Source organism: Meleagris gallopavo, chromosome 27 (assembly GCF_905368555.1).
Source record: "Meleagris gallopavo chromosome 27, MGAL_WU_HG_1.1, whole genome shotgun sequence".
Lineage (NCBI taxonomy): Eukaryota > Metazoa > Chordata > Aves > Galliformes > Phasianidae > Meleagris > Meleagris gallopavo.
In genome coordinates this window covers 1822620-1837525 of record NC_139430.1, presented here as the reverse complement: position 1 = coordinate 1837525, position 14906 = coordinate 1822620, and the positions used below count along the sequence as shown (strand labels likewise).

The following is a 14906-nucleotide window of genomic DNA, read 5'->3' as shown; positions in this document are numbered from 1 at the left end:
CATACAGGTGTGCAAACAGCCGCTTTGCAGTGGGGCTGTGGTTCCTGTCCCCTTGTTAAGCCCCAGAGCTCCGGTGGGACCAGGGGGGGGCCAAGCAGTGCCCCACATGCAGCCCTTATTCATGAGGTGGTGGCAGCGTCCCCACTTATGCATGATCAGAGGAGAGTGCCCTCCTTCCTTGGGGTTCTCTAATCTCTGCTTGCGCTGATTTATGGGCTTTTCCCTCTTATCTAATTTGAGGAAGGAACAAGATTACAACTGTGAGCTTTTCCAGCGCTGCACTGCAAATTGCCTCTTCGGTCAATACTGTTCCCGCAGAGGGGAAGCAGCGGCCACGCGCTGTCCAAGCACAGGAAAAAGACCAAACTGCCCCAAAAAGGACCTGAGCATGGCAATATGAGAGCACCATGTGCACTGGGGGGGAGAACCTGGTGTGGGTTTCCCTGCGGCTGTGCCTCGGTTTCCCCGTGGGGCAGAGAGGGAAGGGTTAAGCCCTGCTCCCAGAAATGTGCAGCTCTGATTGATTTATCCCCACCCCACAGTTTCTCCATTTCAGCTGCTCCAGGGGGAGCGGTAATGGACTCTGGCAATGAGGTAATTAACGGCTCTGCTCCTTGGGAAAGTTCCTTTCTTAGCAGCACAGCAGCCGAGCTGAGGACAGGGCCCTTCCAGGGTCCCAGACCTCATCCTGTATCCAATGGGGCTGCAAAGGGATTTTTCATGATGCAGCCTCATCCTGCCTGGATCCGGGCTACCTCTAGTGCTGCTCATGTTGCTGGCTCTGCTCCCCCCTCAGATGGAGCTGTGGTACCAGGGATGCCCTTGTGGGACACCTCACAGGGATGGGGCAGGAGGAGGCCCAAGAGGCTGCTTCGTTACAGGGACCGTGTATGGGATTGCCCAGTTCGGGGTTTCCCACTTTAGGGGGGACCATATTGTGGTGGTGACAGATGTGGGGCTGCAGCTGCATCCTGGCGCCGTGGGTCCTGGGGCGGATGAGCACTGACCGGACCCTGTGTGTCTCCTAAGTGCACTTGTGGGCCCAGTTCCCCCCGGCCTGGTGGTCTCAGGGGGGCTGCAGAGGCATCTCAACACTAATGAGGCGCAGCTGAAGTGCTGTTGAAGTGTCCCAGAGCAGCATTTCCCGGTGACCACAGGGATGCCTTATTTAAGAATAGCAGAGGGGGGTCAGTTCTGCCCAGTTCCCAGCTCCGGTGTCCCCATCCTGGTCCCATTGTCTCCAACTTGTAACCTTTGTGTTCTCGTCCTCAGTGGCTCCAGGCAGAGTCATTTGGGGCAGCCCCTCTGGCTGCGGGTGGGCTGCATCCTAATGGAACCCAAGTGGGCAAGGGGGGGAGCGGCAAAGCCACGCTGGGATGTGAAAATCGTTATGAGTGATTAGAGCTATTACTGTAACGAGGAGAGGCAATTAATGGCGCCTTGACATCAGTTGAGGCCAGCTAATGTACGTGCTTGCTGGGAGAGGGGAGAGGCTGGGTATGGGGAGGGGGCAAAGCATGGGGCTGAGTGTGGGGACCCCGGCACAGAGCTGCTGTGTAGGGATGAAATATGCATGGGAAGCCCAGGATACGGGGTAATACATGGGCACAGAGCATGGGATGTTGGGGTGGGGGGGGAAGGGGGGTTGTGTGATGGGGTATCCCGTGATGTAGGGATGACGTGTGGCTGGGATACAGATGTGTGTGCCTGGGGTGCAGGGATGCAGCGTGGCTAAGAGAGCCAAAATTTGGGATGGCATGTACCCAAGAAGGTAAAATGCGTGCCTGGGGTACAAGGGTAGCACACAGCTTGGGAACCCACACTGTGAGGGTGATGCACAGCCTGGATCCCAAAGTGATGCAAACTGAGGATGCCAGCACAACGTGTGCCTGCTCTGCAGGGCTGAGGCGCTGCCGGGAATACCAGGGCGTGGGGGATGATGTTTGGCAACGATCCTGGGTTGCAAAGAAGCTGCAACACGGGGATGCTGCGTGGCCGAGGTGCAGGGATGGGAGCACAACATACGTCGGTACCGCGACAACGCGTGCTTTGCTCTCAGCCCGGCTCTGCTCGCAGCCGCCACCAGATGCTGCTGTTCGGCCGGGGGACGCCCGCTACCCGCAGCCCCCGGAGCTCGACCCGATCCGACCGCACCGCGGGGATCCCCCGGGGTCGTCCGGGATGCGGAGCCGCTCCCGCACCGCTCCGCAAAACCGCCGGGACCGGAGCTACACGAGGTGTCCCGACGGGGCCGCCCCGCCCCGCTTCGGGCCCCGGTGATGTTTTTGTTCCAAACCTGTTGGTTTCTGGCCAGCAAAGTTTAAAAAAAAAAAAAAAAAAAGTTTTTTTTCTTTCTTTCTTTTTTTTTTTTTTCCTCTTTTCCGTAGTTGTCTCTGAGTCCAAACTTCCTGACAGCAGCTCCAGGCCCTCCCTCTGCTTCCGACGGCCGCGCTGAGCTTCCACCACGCACAGCTCGGGCAGCACCGGCCCCGTCCCGTCCTACTCGGTCCTGTCCCGGCCCGGCCCGGCCAGGTGAGAGTCCTGGTGAGCGCGGTCCGGGGGTTGGAGTCCCATTGGGGTGGCCAAGAGGGGTCCTGGTCCTCTGTGGGGTGCTCTGAGGTGCCTTAGGGAGTGTGGCATGGGAATGGTAGGGGGAGCGTGGGATGGAGCGGTGACACTGCAGGCCCTAGAGCTGACACTGACACTAAGTGGACCCTGTCCCCATCCCTGTCCCCATCTCTGTCCCCATGCCTGTCCCCATCCCTGTCCCTATCCCCGCAGTGTCCCCACAGTGCTCACAACCCTGAAAGAAATGCGTCAGCCCGCAGTGTAGGAAGCACCAGGACAGAGATAGGAGCTGCGAGGCCCTTCCTGGGCTCTGTGTCTCCGGTGGGGACACTGAGGAGCCACATCTCTACCCTCAGCCCCACCTTCCCACGCTGCACAATGTGGGGCTGCAGATCCCAGTGCCTGCGGGCGATGCTCTCCGACCTGTGTCACACTGGGAGGAAAATGACAAGGAGCTGGATTGGGCGAGTAGGGGGGTGAGGGGTGAGGATAATCGTCCCCAACCCTTGGGGATTTTCCCTTCCTTCCTCCTGCCTGGTTCAAAGCAGGAGGATTTGGTCATTGGGATGCAACCACCCCAGGGTGAGGGCGATGTCAGGCTGAAGCACGTCGGTGCCACGCTGTCCCTGTCCCCATATGGGATTGGAGCTCCCAGGGATGGGGACACACCATTCCCTGCTCTGGAGAGGTTCTGGGGGAGTCCGTGGGGCAGCATAGGAGCAGCTCCTGGAGGTCTCTGTGGTGCCCCCAGGACAATGCTGGGTATCCCGGCCCACACATCCCAATTAACACCAGATGGGGCCGTGTTTTGATGACTCCTCGCTTTTCCTGCCAGCATCTCCAAGCGGTTCCTGTTGTTCTCAGCAGCTCTGGGGCCCTGCACCCCCCCGCCCCCCCCAGAGCGTGGGTTTGCTGGAGTGGGGATGGGGCCATGGGGAGGGCTCAGGGGTCCCGAACTGGGGAGGAGAGTTGCAGGGCGGGAGGCTCGGAAGCGGGTGAGCAATTACTCACCCTGGAAACGGCCGCTGGGACCTGAAGGGAAATGGGGGAAATTCTCTGACTAAACGCTTTTTCCAGCAGAAAAATGGCGCTGCTTTGGGACAAGGAAGGGCTGCTCTGGTGGGGTCACCCCTCACCTCTCACCGTGCTGTTGTACGGAGGCAGAGCAGCCCCCATGGGAAGGAGGAGGAGAAAGAGGAGGAGGAGGAGAAGGGTGGCATCGGGGGTGGCACCTCGGGGTGTCCCCAGGCATTGAGGAAATGGCCGTGAATCCATGAATCCAGCTGCGAGGGGCAGGAAACCTCTGCTTCCTCCTGCAGCACATGTGTGCATACCGGAGAGCTGCAGCCATCCCCCAAAAACAAGGTGCTGTGTGCTCAGGACACACTGTGCTGCTCAGGGATGCTGGGATGGGGTCTTAGTGCCAAATGGGGACAGCTCACGGGTCCCCGCCAGTCTCTCCTGCTGGGTCTTGCAGAAGCCTCCAGTGCACCCCAAAATGCTGCAGTGCGTGGCCCCGTTTGGAGCTGGCTGTGCTCCCAGCGCCCGTCCTGCGCTCGGTTGAGCAAGAGCCCGGCGGATCCAGGAAACGCAATGGCAAATAAATACTAAAAGCGTTGAAACGGGGCCATGCAGGGAGGCTGCCAGGGCTTGGGGGTTAACTCCTTCCCGTCCCCACATCCCTGAGATGAGACTGCGGATCCGAGGGCAGAGAGATGCCAGGATGCATCCCTGCTGTTCTCCAGTGCCCCATGTTCAGTCCTGGGGACAGTTCAGCTTGATGGCCCCAAGTGCAAACTGGTGTCAACAAATGCCCTGCGTCCAGTCTTGGGGATGGGTCAGCCTGATGTCCCCAGCTTCCTCTGTGCCCTCATTGCCCCATATCCATCCCCAGGGACAGGTCACCCCGGTGCCACGCAGTGCCCCAATCTGTGGGCTGCCCCCAGTGCTGTGGGAGAGGAGCAAACCCCAGGATGGGGTCCTTGGAACCTGCCTCAGGAGCAGCTGTACGGTAGGGCTGAGTGATACCCAGACAGGGGGGATGTGCAGTGCTGTGGGGCAGGATGGGCACAGCTTTATGTCAGCACTTCTGTCTCTCTGTGGGGCCCTCACAGCACTGCGGCCACCCGTGTGGATGTGCCTCAGTTTCCCTTTGGCAGCCAGGCCGGGTTGGAGCCGTTCCCCCGCATGCAGGAATGCAGACCCAGCCCCACGGGGAGGCCGGGGCCGGGGGCGGTGGGTGGGGAGCAGGAGAGCAGTGTGTGTGAGTCCAGCTCCGTGCTTCCATGCAGGATGGTGCTGAGGACTGTGGCACTGGCACTGCATGCCTGCCTCCTGGCCGCCCTCCACCCCAGCGACCCCAACGTCTGCAGCTACTGGGAGAGGTAGGAGCTGTGCTGGGGGCACCGATTTGGGGGCACCCGTGGGACCACCCACCACCCCACACCCTCTTCCCCAACAGCTTTACAGCAGCGGTGAAGGAATCGTACACCAAACCCCACATTGTGACCTCCACTGAGCCCTGCACTGGGACTCCAGGACTGCCACAGCCCTGCCCGCAGCAAAGGTGAGGGTGAGCCAAGACCCCAGCAAAGCCCCCCCCCCTCCATCCCACCCCACCGCATGGAGCATCCTGGTGCCCAGCGCAATGCCTTCCTGCCCTGCTGCAGGGCTGTCCCGTGCCCAGTGGGATGATGTCCCATACAGCTAATGGGGGCTGTCCCACTGGGTGGTGCCCCATGGCTGAGGGGGGGGTTCACATAGGGGTGTCCCCCCGCACCTCATCCTCATGGCTCTGCTTTTGGCACAGGGTTGTGTACCGCACGGAGTACCGACAGGCGGTGCGCACCGACTACCGCCGGCGCTACCAGTGCTGCCTGGGCTACTATGAGAACAGAGACACCTGCGTCCGTGAGTGGGATGGGTGGGGGGGTGAGAGGGGGTCCTGGGCTGTCCCCTGCTCACCTCCCAGCTGTGTGCCTGCAGCGCGCTGCACCCAGGAGTGTGTCCATGGGCGATGTGTGGCCCCCGAGCGTTGCCAGTGTGAGCCAGGCTGGAGGGGACATGACTGCTCCAGCAGTGAGTGGGGAGGGGGCACAGGGACACCTGGGTTGGGGAGATGGAGTGGGGATGTGGGGTTTTGTGGGGGTCTGTGGTGAGATGTTCTGGGGGTGAACAGGGAAAGGGAAAAGAATGAGATGAGATGAGATGAGATGAGATGAGATGAGATGAGATGAGATGAGATGAGATGAGATGAGATGAGATGGGATGGAATGGGATGGGATGGGATGGGATGGGGATGGGGATGGGGATGGGGATGGGGATGGGGATGGGGATGGGGATGAGGATGGGGATGGGGATGGGGATGGGGATAGTGATAGGGATGCTGCAGTGAGGTGTCCTGGGGGTGAACAGGGAAAAGGAAAGGAAAGAGATGAGATGGCAATGGGATTGAAGTTGGGGATGGGATGGGGACAGCGATGGGGTTGGGGATGGATGGAGTTGGGGATGGAGATGGGCTGGGGCTGGGCAGGAGGTGAGCTTGGGATGGAGGTGGTGATGGAGATGATGTGACTAGGGCTGGACCCTCGATCACAGCAGTGTTCTCACCCATGCAGAGTGTGATGATCACTCGTGGGGCCAGGACTGCGAGCACCGCTGTGATTGCCACCACGGGGCCCCCTGCGATCCCCTGAGTGGGGTCTGTGCCTGTCCCCCCGGCTTCACCCCCCCGCTGTGCCACCAGCCCTGCCCACCCGGCTCCTACGGCCCTGACTGCCGCCTGCACTGCCCATGCCACCATGAGGCCCTCTGCAACACCTCCACTGGCGCCTGCCTCTGCCCCCCAAGGCTTGCTGGCCCACTGTGAGTGAGGGTCCCTGCGGTGCCTGGAGGGGAGGGAGTCCTGTCTGCTCACTGCTCGCTTTCTCCGCAGCTGTGAGGTGCTGTGCCCCGAGGGGGCACCATGTGGCACCCACTGTCCCTGCCAGAATGGGGGTATCTGCCACCCCCCCGGCTCCAGCACCTGCGTCTGCCCCCATGGATGGATGGTAGGTGGGATGTGCCCCCTCTTCCCCACGGTGTGGGGTCCCCTCCGGCCCCACTGACCGCAGTGCTCTGTGGCAGGGGGACATCTGCTCCATACCGTGCCCCCCCGGGCGCTTCGGTCCCGGCTGCCAGGGGGAGTGTCGCTGCCACAACGGGGGCCGCTGTGACCCCCTGGGGGGGCAGTGCCGGTGTGCGCCCGGCTTCACCGGAGAGCAGTGAGTGGGGATGGGGTACGGGAGGCAGAGCCTGGGGAGATGGAGAGTGAGGCACAGGGAGGCATGGGAATGAGGGACAGGGGACATTGGGTGGAGGCACACAGGAATGGGGATGTGAGTGATGTGGGGATGGGGCGCACAGGAGGCTGGGGTGGCTGCAGCAGATGCAGATGGGTACACGGGGGTGGGACACACAGGGCAACCAAGCCCTGGTGCTGCCAGAGCGGGACTTGGATGCAGCCTGGCATGCAGTGAGCTGCACGGTCTCAGCTTGGGACAGAGAGAAAGGGTCTGGGTGCTACCTTGGGGCCGTGTCACCCTCCGTGTCCCCATACAGGTGCCGGGAGAGGTGCCCAGTGGGGAGGTATGGGCAGGACTGCCAGGAGAGCTGTGACTGTGCCAACGGGGGACAGTGTTTCCACGTGGATGGCGCGTGCCTGTGCGAGGCTGGCTTTCAGGGCAGCCGCTGCGAGGAGCCCCGCTGCCTTCCCGGCCTCTATGGCATCCACTGTCAGAGCCACTGCCTTTGTCACCCCCAGCACAGCCAGAGGTAGGCGATGTACCCTCCCTTTGTCCCCCGCATCATTCGCAGAGCTCTCTCCCAGTGCACCCAGCGCCTGGACTGGGAGCTCTGGGCACTGAGTGGGTGCCCCCAGCTGCCACCCGCTGCTCGGCGAGTGCTCGTGTCGCCCTGGCTGGGCTGGGCTCTTCTGCAACGAGAGCTGCCCCCCCGGCTCCTTTGGGGCTGGCTGCCTGCAGCTCTGCCTCTGCCTCAACGGGGGCACCTGCAATGGGACCACTGGGCGCTGCCACTGCCCTCCTGGTTACACGGTGCGTCCTCGAGCTGCCCCTGCTGCAGGGATATGGGGAGGGCACGGGGAGCAATGGTGGGGGACACGAGGGTTAGGGGATCCTGGGGAGGACACCCTCAGGGCACCTTCTGGATGGGTTTGGGGTCTGGTTATCCCTGGGGGCAGTTTGGGGTCCAGGCATCCTTGTGGGAGGGCTCAGCATGCAGGTCCCATGTAGCATCAGGGTGGGTCCCCTGGCAGGTCAAGATTTTGGGGTGACTCCTCTGTCTCCAGCATCACTGCACCAAGGGGAGGAAAGGGGCTGGTTTGTGGCCTCTCAGCCCTGTGTATAGGGAGATGCTGCCATCTCACAGTCCCCCCTCATTCTTCCCCTCCCCCCAGGATGAGCACTGCTCCTCCCTGTGCCCCTCGGACACCTTTGGGCTGAACTGCTCGGAGCGCTGCTCCTGCCAGCACGGCGTTGCGTGCTCCCCCATTGACGGCTCCTGCATCTGCAAGGAAGGTGGGCACACAGCGGGGGGGGTTGGGGACAGCTGGAGTGATGCGTGGCCATCCATCCTCGTGCCCACCCCACCATCCTCTTGCTCTGCAGGCTGGCACGGACCTGACTGCTCCATACCGTGCCCTGATGGCACCTGGGGCCCTGGCTGCAATGGGAGCTGCGACTGCGCCCACGGGGCCACCTGCAGTGCCCAGAGTGGGGTCTGCAGCTGCACTCCAGGATGGCACGGCCCCCGCTGCCACCAGCCCTGCCCGGTGAGTGTCCCCCTACAGCACCGGAACGCGGTGCCACCGCCTCCAGCACTGCCATCCCCAATGCCACCATCCTCAGTGCCACCATTCCTGGCACCACCTTCCCCAGTGCCACCCTCCCCAATGTCGACCTCATCCCTGAACCCTAGAATGGGACATTTGGTGCCGGCTGCGGGCAGCGCTGTGAGTGTGCCCACGCAGATGGCTGTGACCCCATCACTGGAGAGTGCCACTGCCTGCCTGGGTGGACAGGTGAGGGAGGTGGGGTGGGGATACCCCACTGTGCCCTGCCCCTGTCCCTCACTGTTCTTGCTGCCCATAGGGCTGCAGTGCAAGCAGAGCTGCCCGCAGGGCTCCTGGGGCCGAGGCTGCCGCCAGCCCTGCATGTGCCGCAACGGAGCATCGTGCTCTCCTGAGGACGGATCCTGTACCTGCACCCCAGGCTTCCGTGGCCCCACGTGCCAGCGCCGTGAGTGCCCCACTGGGGAGGGGTTCTCCTCATCCCTCGAACCCCATAGGGCTGAGGCTGGGTGCGCTCGTCTCACGGCAGCCTCGTGCCCACAGAGTGCCCTCCCGGCCGCTATGGAAAGAAGTGTGCACTGAGCTGCTCCTGTGCCAACGGCTCCTCCTGCCACCATGCCACCGGTGCCTGCCTCTGTGCTGCGGGTTGGAGCGGCCCCCACTGCTCCCAGCGTGGGTATGGGGACACGGGGATGAGGATGAGGGCTGGTGCCAGGGGGGCTGATCATATTCTCAACCCACCACCAGCCTGCACACCCGGCTCCTGGGGGGACGCCTGTTCCCAGCGCTGCCAGTGCCACAACAGGGGGACATGTGACCCTGTTGAGGGGACGTGCCACTGCCCCGCAGGATGGACAGGAACCAGCTGTGAAGAAGGTAGAGGACCCCCACCCCCAGCTGAGGCTCTGTGCACCCCCAGGCTGCACCCTGGGGGTGCTGGGGGAGTGATTTGGGGCTGCTGTCTGAGCAGTATGGAGCTATATGGAGCCACCCACCCTTTGTACCCCTGCAGAGTGCCCCCCTGGGACCTTCGGATTACAGTGTGACCAGCTATGCCACTGTCCCCACAATGCCACCTGCCACCCCGTGAGTGGGACGTGCCCATGTGCCCCAGGCAGGAGCGGGCCCCAGTGTGAGGCTGGTGAGTAGGCATGCAGAAGGTTGGGGGCAAGATGGGGGGGGCCAGCTCCCCACCTGTTCTAAGGACTGTCGCTACATCCCCTACATCTACAGGGAACCCCGATCAGCCCTACACCATCATGCCAGCCCCCCCATTGGCCTACAGCACGCTGGGGATGGTGGTCAGCCTGGTGGCCCTGGTGGCTCTGCTGGTGGCCGTGGTGGCAGTGGCACTGTGCTACCGCCACAGGCAGAAGGGAAAGGAGAACAGGCACCTGGCCGTGGCGTACACAGCAGGACGGATGGACACCTCTGAGTACGTGGTGCCAGGTGAGCTGCACGCTGGGACGTGGCTCCAGGCCCCCCCGGCACCAGGACTGATGTCTGTCCCCCAGATGTGCCACCGAACCACACGCACTACTACTCCAACCCCAGCTACCACACGCTGTCCCAGTGCACGCTGCCTGCCCCCGGCAGCCAGGACAGAGCCAGCTCCCTAAAGGTACGGCACAGCACGGTGACATGGTGCAGCGTGGCACGGCACGATGCCATGGTGCAGTGTGGCACATCGTCACGATGCAGAGTGGCACTGCTTTGCACAGCGCACCGAGGCACAGGGCAGCACGTTTCATCGTGCTGCATGACAACAGAACGGTGCAGCACGGTGCTGCACAGCACAGCATGGCACGGCACGTGGCATGGGGAGCTCTGCAGCTATGCTGTCTCTTGTTTTGGTTGCAGGTCCCCAGCTCTCAGCCCTTCCCCGGTGCAGAGAGGCCCTATGGCCCTGATGGCAATGCTACCCTTCCCCCTGACTGGAAGCACCTGGGGGCACCACCACAGGGATCCAGGGGTAAGAAGGGGCAGCTCTTGGGAAAGTGGCAGCCCTACATTTGGGGGAGTGCTTTAGGAGGTGGAGAGGACCAACTGGATCCCTTCCCCTTACTCTTATGATGCTTGGTTTCCAGGTGGGGGACAAATGGACCGGAGCTACAGCTACAGCTACACCTGCAGCCTGGGGAAGTACTACAGCACGGGTACCAATGGGACTGGGAATGGGGATGGGATGGAGCAGGGATGGGATGGAGAGGGGAAGGTGGATGGGATCTGAATAGGACCCATGTGGGCACGGCCGCTCTCTCTATACTGGTGATGGGGACCCCTCTGCCTCCCCCACAGAGCACCCCCAGGAGGGGCTGAGGGCCAGCGGCAGCTCTCTAGCCAGTGAGAACCCCTATGCCACCATCAAGGACGTGCCATCACCGCTGGCCAAGGCCCCCGAGGGCAGCTACATGGAGATGAAGTCCCCGGTGCAGCGAGAGATGTCCTACGCAGAGATTGGGCTCCTGGAGGAGCCTGACAGCAACGAGGAAGGTACGCCCAGGCGATGGGGGGATTTGGGGGGGAGGGGGCATCCTGATGGAGGCACAGCCCTGTGGACAGGAGACTCCCATCTCCCATCGTTCTCCTCCCTACAGAGAGCAGCCCTGGGGGGGCAGAGTGCGCAGCTCCAGCCCGGGACATTCCCAGCCACTACGACTCGCCTAAGAACAGCCACATCCCCAGCCACTACGACGTGCCTCCCGTCCGCCACCCGCCGTCCCCTCCGCTCCGCAGGAAGGATCGCTGAGGACCCCCCTCCCCCCCCGCCTTCACATCGCGACACGTGGACGGGAAACGCTGCCCTGCAGCGGGGACACCGAGAGACGGCAGCGGGCAGCCCGGGGTCCGCGCAGGATCGGATCCCCCCCCCATAAAGGGTCTGTCCCTGTCGCCGCCGCTGTCCCGCAGCCCTCGGGGCACTGCTGTCAATAAAGCCGGGTTGGCTGTGGGAGCGGCGTCCTCAGGAGTCGCGTCCTTGGGAGGAGGGCGGTGAGGGGCACGCAGCAGCGCTGGTCCCGGGATGGCAGCGGCACGAAAGCCAGGAAGGAAACCGAGGAGAGCAAAGCGCGGCCATAGAAACCGCGGTGGGGGGGAGGGAGGGCAGGGAGCGGCGCTTCGACGGCCCAAAGGCGGATTGAAACCGCGCGCGCTGATTGGTCCGATGGCGGCGGTGGGCGGGGCCCAGAGGTGTTGCCACGACTCGCCCAGCAATGGTCCGAAAAACGGAGCCGAAGCGCACGCGGTGATTGGCTGGAATGGTGGTAGATTGCGCCCATCGATTGGCTCAGAAATGGACCAATGGGGCTTCAGCAGCCGTGCACCTCCTGTAAAAGCGCGAGGACGGAGCCCGATGCTCCCAGTTCGCGTTCGGCGCTCCGTGGTGCCGTTGGTGCTTCGTCCTCCTCGTCTACGTCAACCGCGGGGCCGCGCTCAGGTGGTGAGGTGGGACCGAACCGGGACCTTCAGCACCCTTATGGTGCCTCCATAGGAGCCCGCGCAGTTCTCCCCTCTCTGAAACCACTCCCCATTGAGGATCTCCGTAGCATCCTCTGGTTTAGAGGGTAACTGTGACACCCACCCACCCCCCTCCACCCTGCCCAAGCTGCCGGCATACAGTGGTGGAGGGAGTGTATTGCCTGGTGTTACACTCTGCCATGACTGCAGAGATGGAGAGTGAGCAGCGAGCTGAGCAAGGTGCTGGTAAGGCTGAGCCTGGTGAAATGGGGGGTGGGGGGGCTGAAGGGATCTCTCTTCACACCCCGTGTTTCTTTTCAGAGCAGTACCAGTGCTGTGGGCTCCTGCAGCAAGACCTGACAGAGCTCTGTGCCTGGGCTGGCATCACCTCTGTCCCCAGGGTCACTGTGCGGCCTTCCTGTGCAGCAAGTGAGGGAATGGGAACGGCTGGCGGGCAGGGAGGGAGAGATTTGGTTCTTCAGACACTGCTTCACCCACAGCTGAGGGTGCAGAGTCTTGCAGACTGGGAGAGCGCTGCATCCAAGTGGAGCTGCAGAATGACAGCGACCCCCGGAGTGTCTGTGGGGTCTTCTTGCGAGGTGGGGAAACAGCACTGGAGAGGAGTGAGCCATGCCAGCCCTCCCCCTGCCACTCCCAGCCCCTTGGCTGGCTGAAGCCATGGTTAGAGACTTTTCCCTCGTTCCATCTTGCATCCTGCAGGCTGGAAAGTGGAAGAAGAGATGCTGGGTGTGCTCAGCAAGTGCCTGCCTGCCCTGGGCAACCTGAAGGCCCTAAAGTGAGCATGGGGGGGGGGGGGCGGGGGGGCGTTGCAGATGGCCCCCAGGCAGTGCCCAATGATGAGGATGACCGAGTGATGCCACCATCTGTCCCTGCAGCCTCTGGAGCACTGGGCTGACTGATCACATACTGCCTGCGCTGGGCGTGATGGTGGCAAGGTGCCCCCGGCTCTGGTAGGTGGATTGGGGGGGTAAAGCTGGAGTTCTTGTCATTAATTGAGATAGTCTTGGTGCTGTTTTACCCCAAAGGTCGCTCACCCTGGAGGGGAACCCTTTGCCAGAGCACTCCTTCCATATGCTGATGGGGGCCAGCAGCACGTGAGTGCCAGGGTCATCCCTTGGTACAGAGCTCTGATCTCCAGCTACTGAGTGACCCCCAATGTCTCCCACCTCCCCTCAACCCCAGGCTGTCCCACCTGTCTCTGCGCAACAACTGCATTGATGACAGGGCTGCACGACTGCTGGGACAGGGCCTCTCCAGCATGAGATCATCCAACCACAGCTTGCTGTCACTGGTCCTCAGCTTCAACCGCATCTCTGACGTGGGTGCAGAGCACATTGCTGAGGTGGGGGTAGAAGGGCCAAGGGGGAGCTGAATGCTGCCTGTGCCCCCTCCCATCACCGTTTCCTCCTTCTCCCCCTCAGCTGCCCATGCCCCTTCCCATCACCTTTCTCATCCCCCCCCCCCCTCAGGGGCTGCGCTGGAACCGCTCACTGCTCTCCCTGTCCTTGGCCCACAACCACATTGGGGATGCAGGGGCAGTGAAGCTGGCAGAGGTGCTGCAGCCCTTCAAGCTGAGGCACGAGGAGGTGGTGGAGCGGAGACGGCTGCTGATGGAGGAGCAGGGACAGCCCCGTGCAGTGAGCTTTGGATGTGGGGTAGGTGGGAGCTTTGCCTTTTGGGGGCCCTATCACTTAGTGTATTTCTTTTTTGATATCCCCAAGCAGGCTGAATCCAGCAATGGGCATGCCCTGAGCCTGCAGGGCAGTGCAGCTGCAGACAAGCTGTCTCAAGCCAAACAGCGCACAGGCACAACCAAAAAGAAGGTGAGGAAGCAGGTAGTCAACATGGGTTCTCAACATGGGGTCTTTAGGTACTCCTGCTGAGGGTGTCTGGGGGTGGGTGGTGCTGTAGCTGTGCCTGAGTTTCCCCATTTCCCTGTACTGGGTGGGGGTCACAGAGGGTCCCACAGTGCTGCCCAAGGGATGCAGTGGGGCTGAGCTTGCTGGCCTTTGCAGGAGCTGCTGCGGAAGGACAAGAGCAAGCAGACCAAGAAGTGTGAGTGAGGGTGCTGGGGGGCACGCTGGGGGAGCTGCTCCTGACTCAGCTCCTCCCATTCTGCTCTTCCTGCAGCTACGGCCCCTTCAGACTCCCGACGCAGCCGCAGCCGTGGTGCAAAGGGTAGCATCGAGGAGCAGCAGGGAGCTGAAGTGAGCAGCACACTGGGACTTTGGGGGGGGTGGGGGTGGGGAGGCACTCCCTGCTGTGGCCCCCACATCCTCAGGACCTCTCCCAATGCCCCCAGGCAGGGGATCTAGCTGAGCCCAGCCACCCACTGCTGGAGCCAGGCTTGCACTCTGGTGGGAATATCATCCTGCCTGGGAACCTGGTGCTGCTCAACCTCAACCTGTCCCGTGAGTGTGGGGCTGGGGGGGCCTGGCTGCAGCACTGCCCTATTCCCATGCTCGTGTCCTCCCCCTGCAGACAACCACATCACAGAGCGAGGCCTGGGCGCATTGCTGGCTGCGGTGGAGGAGCAGGAGAAGCAGGAGGGAGCTGGGGGAAAACAGGGGCTGCGCTGCCTCTCGCTGAATGTAAGCTGGGCTCAGTGGAGGGAGACTGGGGGCTGCTGGAAAGGCACGGCTTTATTCCCTGTGCCCCTCTCTTAGAGGAACAGCTTCTCCAGTGCCTGTGCCGCCTTCACCCGGCTCCAGGAGCTGCTGCTGCAGCGGGACCCCCTCCCCAAGCCTGCGGAGGATGAGGAAGAGCACAGCCAGGATCCCTGAGTGCCACGAGAAGCAGCGCTTTTCTGGGCTTTTTAAAATAAATTTATTTTTAAATTATAGTTTTCCATGGGGGGTGGAAACAAAAAACTGCTGATAGCAGCAGCGCGAATCCCAGGAAGGAAGGCGGGGAGAACCCAGCGCGGCCCGGGGTTGACATAGAAACCGCGTGGTGGGGGGGCAAGGATCGGCGCTTCGACGGCCCAGAGGCGGATCCAAAGCGCGCGACGCGA

The 14906-nt window shown here is 62.4% G+C and overlaps 2 protein-coding genes across 21 annotated transcripts; both read left to right on the top strand.

Annotated features, from left to right (window-relative positions):
* The first annotated feature begins 2077 nt into the window (after nucleotides 1-2077).
* Nucleotides 2078-11369, top strand: PEAR1 (platelet endothelial aggregation receptor 1). 2 transcript variants are annotated; one of them, XM_010723848.4, is made up of 24 exons: nucleotides 2078-2532; nucleotides 4463-4579; nucleotides 4860-4952; nucleotides 5030-5134; nucleotides 5378-5478; nucleotides 5554-5646; nucleotides 6186-6432; nucleotides 6503-6617; nucleotides 6694-6830; nucleotides 7168-7380; nucleotides 7487-7661; nucleotides 8024-8144; nucleotides 8235-8398; nucleotides 8545-8647; nucleotides 8718-8864; nucleotides 8960-9088; nucleotides 9164-9292; nucleotides 9429-9557; nucleotides 9650-9865; nucleotides 9931-10037; nucleotides 10277-10388; nucleotides 10504-10572; nucleotides 10715-10909; nucleotides 11014-11369. In XM_010723848.4, exons 2-24 carry the CDS (start codon nucleotides 4542-4544, stop codon nucleotides 11163-11165), a joined length of 3090 nt encoding a protein of 1029 aa, XP_010722150.1. In that variant the 5' UTR covers nucleotides 2078-2532; nucleotides 4463-4541; the 3' UTR covers nucleotides 11166-11369. The 2 variants fall into 2 exon arrangements, with proteins under 2 accessions (XP_010722150.1, XP_085066008.1); XM_085209882.1 differs by lacking the exons at nucleotides 2078-2532; nucleotides 4463-4579; nucleotides 4860-4952; ... (1 more) ...; nucleotides 5378-5478; nucleotides 5554-5646 and having other exon boundaries at nucleotides 6218-6432; nucleotides 6681-6830.
* Nucleotides 11370-11734: 365 nt separating this feature from the next.
* On the top strand, nucleotides 11735-14735 carry LRRC71 (leucine rich repeat containing 71). Of its 19 annotated transcripts, none has more exons than XM_085209887.1 (15): nucleotides 11766-11860; nucleotides 12021-12112; nucleotides 12194-12301; nucleotides 12355-12471; nucleotides 12593-12668; nucleotides 12769-12843; nucleotides 12895-12987; nucleotides 13076-13235; nucleotides 13315-13530; nucleotides 13615-13716; nucleotides 13909-13948; nucleotides 14024-14100; nucleotides 14175-14304; nucleotides 14375-14484; nucleotides 14560-14735. In XM_085209887.1, exons 1-15 carry the CDS (start codon nucleotides 11769-11771, stop codon nucleotides 14674-14676), a joined length of 1605 nt encoding a protein of 534 aa, XP_085066013.1. In that variant the 5' UTR covers nucleotides 11766-11768; the 3' UTR covers nucleotides 14677-14735. The 19 variants fall into 19 exon arrangements, 17 of the variants coding, with proteins under 17 accessions (XP_085066026.1, XP_085066025.1, XP_085066027.1 ...); XM_085209894.1 differs by having other exon boundaries at nucleotides 11767-11860; nucleotides 12385-12471; XM_085209892.1 differs by having other exon boundaries at nucleotides 11767-11860; nucleotides 12021-12118; nucleotides 13076-13211.
* The last annotated feature ends 171 nt before the right edge of the window (nucleotides 14736-14906 follow it).

What these genes read in the sequence shown, in the direction of transcription:
- PEAR1 (XM_010723848.4), top strand. Translation starts at nt 4,542, where the DNA reads ATGGGGTCCTTGGAACCTGCCTCAGGAGCAGCTGTACG. An exon ending in ACAGAGCCAGCTCCCTAAAG is followed by an intron (nt 10,038 to 10,276) that starts GTACGGCACAGC and finishes TTTTGGTTGCAG; the next exon opens with GTCCCCAGCTCTCAGCCCTT. An exon ending in GGGGAAGTACTACAGCACGG is followed by an intron (nt 10,573 to 10,714) that starts GTACCAATGGGA and finishes CCTCCCCCACAG; the next exon opens with AGCACCCCCAGGAGGGGCTG.
- LRRC71 (XM_085209885.1), top strand. Translation starts at nt 11,769, where the DNA reads ATGCTCCCAGTTCGCGTTCGGCGCTCCGTGGTGCCGTTGGTGCTTCGT. An exon ending in GCGAGCTGAGCAAGGTGCTG is followed by an intron (nt 12,119 to 12,193) that starts GTAAGGCTGAGC and finishes GTTTCTTTTCAG; the next exon opens with AGCAGTACCAGTGCTGTGGG. An exon ending in TGCGCTGCCTCTCGCTGAAT is followed by an intron (nt 14,485 to 14,559) that starts GTAAGCTGGGCT and finishes CCCCTCTCTTAG; the next exon opens with AGGAACAGCTTCTCCAGTGC.